Consider the following 5,177-nt stretch of genomic DNA (forward strand, 5'->3'; position numbering starts at 1 on the left):
AGTGTGTGTGTGTGTGTGTGTGTGTGTGTGTGTGTGTGTACTTTGGCACTGCTGCTCTTGTGCTCCTCCTGGCAGCCGTTCAGCACGGCCACATCTTCTCCCTGCTCTGCCCCCGGAGACAAGGCCACACTGCGGGACACACAGGCAGGCTGGGGAGACAAAGGACAGTGTGGGGGGGAGAGAGGTTGACAAATGAATACATTGCACGAAGAGGCAGTGAAAGATATAACAACACTTAGACGGGAGTGTTTGAGTGTATACAATATGCCAACAGCTCATTGACTCTTTCACTCAAAATAAGGGGTGGACGATACATCCAAAGTACCTTTACAATGATCGCACGCATCAAAAGGTTTAAAAACACAGTATTTTAGAGAAAATACAGGAATATCTTTATACAAATGGCAAATTTACAATTATACAAATATTATTTATAATCTATCAAACAATCAGAATCAGTTGTCTTTTTATATTATTTAGTTATTATATTTTATCAAAATACCAGGATGTGTGTGTCACATATGGGAGACATGTTAAATGTGCTAACAGAAAAAATATGCTTTTTATTTCATAAATAATAATGCATGGTCATACTTTTATTTATAAACCAACATCGAAGAAAAAAAAAACAACATCGAAGAATAAACAGTAGATGTATTTTTCATTATGTTTAACCCTCACATTGTATTTTTTCTGACTTACCCTGATCCTGTCCAGGGGTTGGTGGCGCAGCGGGGGCTCAGCAGCCTGCGGACCCCCGGGGATGAGGTCCGGTGTGCCGGGCTGAGGACAGGAGTACAGGCCGACCCCACCCATCTCTCCACCTGACAGTCCCACTTGAGGACAGACACACTGAGCGTCCAGCTCCACCTTCCTTCCTGAGATCAGGTAGGTTTTCAGCCCTGAGGGGAAGCACAAACAAAAACCGTGTTGAGAGCTCTGCTGTCCTGATGTCAGTGAGAAACAAATATATATATATAATCAGCTGGTTATAGCTTTAATTATGCAAAACGGAGCTTGTGCTTCTTTGTTATGTAATTGGATGTTGAGGATACTAAATCAGAAATGAAATCTCACAGTAACACTTCTGAGTGACAGGTGTTCATGATTTCTGTGAAGATATTTGCCTTATCAGCCACTCTTTGTTAATGCACACACACTGATATGCAGGTGGTAATGCAATATTGGGTGTTTCACCAGCTCTGTTTGCACATCAGGCCCGAGCTTTGGCCATGTTCACACTCGTGTAGGGCCAACAAGGAAATATACAAACAGTGGATTAGAGTAGTGGCCCACAGCCAGCCGCTATCAGCCTGTCCAAACACACGGTAACCCGCCTCTCTGTTCAAATAGCTAGAGGCGCTAACCTTGTTAAGCAGGGTGACGACTGGAGGAACAACTGTAGGCCATAAAGGAACCTGCTCCAGGGGTCTTCACAGGCTCCCTGCCTCAAACTGGTTGCTGGCTTTACATTTCATTGTTATTATGTACACTATTTACTCCTGAAAAGGAACCCCTCATTTGGCTCCCCTGCTCCGTTGAGATATTCCTTGAATACAACACAACTTGTTTTGTAGAAATCCCTTTCCTGCATCAGTGAGCTTTTAAGTTTGAGAGATAACAGCTTCCAGCACAAAACACTGCATGATAAACTAAGATATTTCTTAGATTGTATTATGACTGTGGTCAAGTTTTGACAGGACTGTCACTGCAAACAATTTAAATATTTAGAAAATCATTAGATGTTGGAAACTCAAGTTGTTGCGAAAAGTGAATATTTTGTATTGTCTATTAATAGAATGTGTTCATCATTGTATAAGAAAGTTGTCACTAAAGACGTTACCGTATAAAATACGGCTTTTATTGATTTAATTTGATAGGTGCCTGTAAAAACCTATATATATGAATATAAAAAAGGAAACATAAAATAAACACAATTCAGTCTATGATTTTAATTAGTTGATGCTGCCCCTCACTGACACACTAATGTTAACTTTGAGCTGTGTTCCCTTTGAGAAAGGCCCTCACGCTCTGATTATACGTCTTGTTAATAGAACGTTTCTTTTTCAACAGAAAAGAGGAGAGATATGCATATGATGTGTCAACCTGTGTAAGTGTGACTGATGAGCATCCGACCCATATGTGAATGCGTGTGCGTCAGTCTGATGCTGAGGGGGAGTGTTCATTAGTCTGTTTGTGCGCTCCAGAATTTTTGCAACATTTTTGGTGAAGATAACACACACACACACACACACACACACACACACACACACACACACACACACACACACACACACACACACACTGGACTCTCATCTCACTGGATGTATTTACTGTTTTATATCTCACCATATCCTTTGATCCTCCTTCCCTGTACAAGGTACTCCTTATCTTTTTCTGTGTAATAGTTATCTTATGTGATAATAGAGGGATAACCTTTATGAACCAAGGGCATTTTATAGAGCTGCAGCCATGTTGTTTCTGCTACTTCTACTACTGGGTTTCATTCATGTGAATTTAGGAATGAATAACGTGGAACAAGAATAAGAACTTCCCCCTTCAAATGAATCGTTTTCATCAATAAAAAGTTAATGGTTAAAGTAATTTGTAATAGTCTTTAGCCTCTCAAATATGGAGGATTACTGCTTTTCTGTTTTATTTATCATATTAAACTTGATATATAGTATGGTTTTGGATTGACAAAACAAGCAGTGAAAGATATTGACTTAAAAAAATATATTCTTCACTATTTTCTTATCTTTTATAAAATAAAGGATCAAATAAAGGTTGTAAAACGGCAGTTGCGCTCCTATGATTTATTGAATCACTGTTTCATGTATGAAAGTTAATCTGCTGTGACATGCAAACATAAAAAGATACAGAGGTTACGTTTGCCTCTGTGAAAACAAACGGGCATGGCTGAGTTTCAGCAGCTTTGCGCTCTGCTTCCCTGTCTGCATTAATATAATTAGTTGTGAATGTGTCACTAACAAGGAACCTATCTTGGAGTCTGAAGCACAGCGTCTCTTGTTCCGTGCCCTGGGACTGTCCACTTGGCAGATGCTCCCAGCCTGTAGGCCAACAACAGCCCCAACTTAGGGTTAGAGTCCTCTGCCAAGCGGGCGACAAAGGCCATTTTGGAGATCTCGACCCACTCACACACATGCGCGCACACATACACATACTGTCACGCAAAGGTTCACTGCTGGCCCTTACCGTCTAGTAGCTCGAAAGCAGGAGCTGTGTACCCCGTAAGAAAATGTATTACAAATTCCAATGATTTACTGTTAGGTCTTCAATTAAGATATTTTTCAGTAAACAGCAGATAGCAAAAGCAGATCAGCAAACGGCGAAGAGATGTTGAGGGGGAGGAAGAGGCCAAGAGTACTTTGAAGGTCACTGAGTTTAGCATGCTTCGCATAACCCACATTCCTTGTCTTCTTCCATTTCAGCTTTCTAACTTTATCAACAGCTTGCTCTGAACTCTAAAACAGGGCCTCGAATTGTAAGGGCAATTAAAAGTTTGACATAAGAGACAAAGAAAAATTGAAGTTATTTGTGTCTACTATCTTCTGTGTGTCATCAAAGCTCTACAGCTTACAGTAACAACGCTAATCCTTTGTTACTGAGTGTGTGCAGCCAAATCCAATTAAACAAATGTGGTGTCTTTCTGCACGTGTGTGTGTTTGTGTATAGATCTTCCCTCGTCTCTGTAAAGGCAGCGCTCTGGGAAATAAACTGACACCAGCATTTTAAAAAGTCTAAATGCAGCTCAATGTTTTTATTGATTTATTTAGACCAGCTTGAGCAGAGAGTTCAGCTGAGGACGGTTTACTACTACAACAACTACAATAAACACACACATACAAACACACACAGACAAAGAGACCCATACAGTATGCATGTAGTCATGAACACACTGGCAGACCTGATGAATCGACACAGCTTTAACTAAGTGTGGCAACATGAGCAAAAACATGGAGAATAAACATAGTGAGGCCTCATCATCTTAACGGGTTAACCACGCTTTCCTCAACATTTTCTAAAGTGAGCCATCTCCAGTGATTTTCATTAGGGTTGCATGATTAGGGTAGTGTTGACTGATTGCAATTGTGATATGATTAGCCATGTTAGAAGGGATGATGGGTATTTAAAAACTGTCCTCATTATTATGAAACATATATTAAAGGTCCCATGTCATGGCCATTTCTACTGATCATAATTCCATTGTTGAGGTCTACTAAAATAGATTTATATTGTGCAATTTTACAAACTCAATTGGTTTTCAATACAGCATCTCCTGTATAGTACTGTGTATCCACTCTCTGTCCTTAAACGGCTTGTTGGAGCTCCTGCCCCCCCCTGTTGAGCCCAGTGGCCTGTCCTGCGAAGACAGCGAGACACAGCGAAATCAGCCCTGAAACCAGCGCCGAACACACCACACACCGCGCTGCCTGGCTGGGAGTTTGTGTGTGTGGCTCACCACACCCGACCCACAGCCTCCCGCGTCCCGCTCGTCTCAGGGAGGGAGCGAAATTGCGGAGCCTGCAGCTGAGAAAAGATTGAGTGTGTGTGTGTGGTGTGTGTTGTTGGTGCTGCTGTGTGTGTGTGTGTTGTGTGTGGTGTGTGTGTGTGTGTGTGTGTGGTGTGTGTGTGTGTTGTGGTTGGTGTGGGGGCGTGTGTGGGTCCGGATTGGTTTGGGTGGGCACGGTCACTGTACCCAGGAAGGAAAAGGAATTCAACGAGGCGTTCTGGGCAGAGGGGACATTCTGTGTTAGAGTTTACTCGCACAGGGTGTTCTATTGAGGTTTGTGATGCGGGTTACATCATAGAAAACCTTCAACACATGAGGGGAAGGGTAATACCGAAAATCATGACATTGGGAGTTTAAATATTGTGGTGGGTTTTTTTTATAAAGGATTGTTAACTAAATATCATAATTTTAAGGCAGACTTTCTGCAGCAACCGCACTTGGGAATATTTCTTACAATATTGCTTTTTGTTGCATTAACATTTTTTACATTACAGCATTTAGCTGACGCTTTTATCCAAAGCGATTTAAAATATGTGAAAAATATAGAAGATTCAAATTAAGGACAACAAACGAATAGTGCCTGACTTCAAACAAGAAATATTTGTAAGTGGCAGGTACTTAAGTAAAACACATTTATGATTTT

The 5,177-nt window shown here is 41.2% G+C and overlaps 1 protein-coding gene across 2 annotated transcripts in view; it reads right to left on the reverse strand.

The window, feature by feature from the left end:
* The window catches only part of LOC104952968 (adenylate cyclase 9), a 47,543-nt gene that overhangs the window by 14,867 nt on the left and 27,499 nt on the right, over nucleotides 1-5,177 (reverse strand). For both annotated transcript variants that reach the window (XM_010779881.1, XM_010779880.1), the window contains 2 exons: nucleotides 703-902; nucleotides 42-149 (listed from right to left, as the gene is read on the reverse strand). In XM_010779881.1, coding sequence (XP_010778183.1) covers nucleotides 42-149; nucleotides 703-902 — 308 coding nt within the window. The remainder of the gene's footprint in view (nucleotides 1-41; nucleotides 150-702; nucleotides 903-5,177) is intronic.

This window comes from Notothenia coriiceps, unplaced genomic scaffold (genome assembly GCF_000735185.1).
Source record: "Notothenia coriiceps isolate Sejong01 unplaced genomic scaffold, NC01 NC01_scaffold00020919, whole genome shotgun sequence".
NCBI classification, from domain to species: Eukaryota; Metazoa; Chordata; class Actinopteri; order Perciformes; family Nototheniidae; genus Notothenia; species Notothenia coriiceps.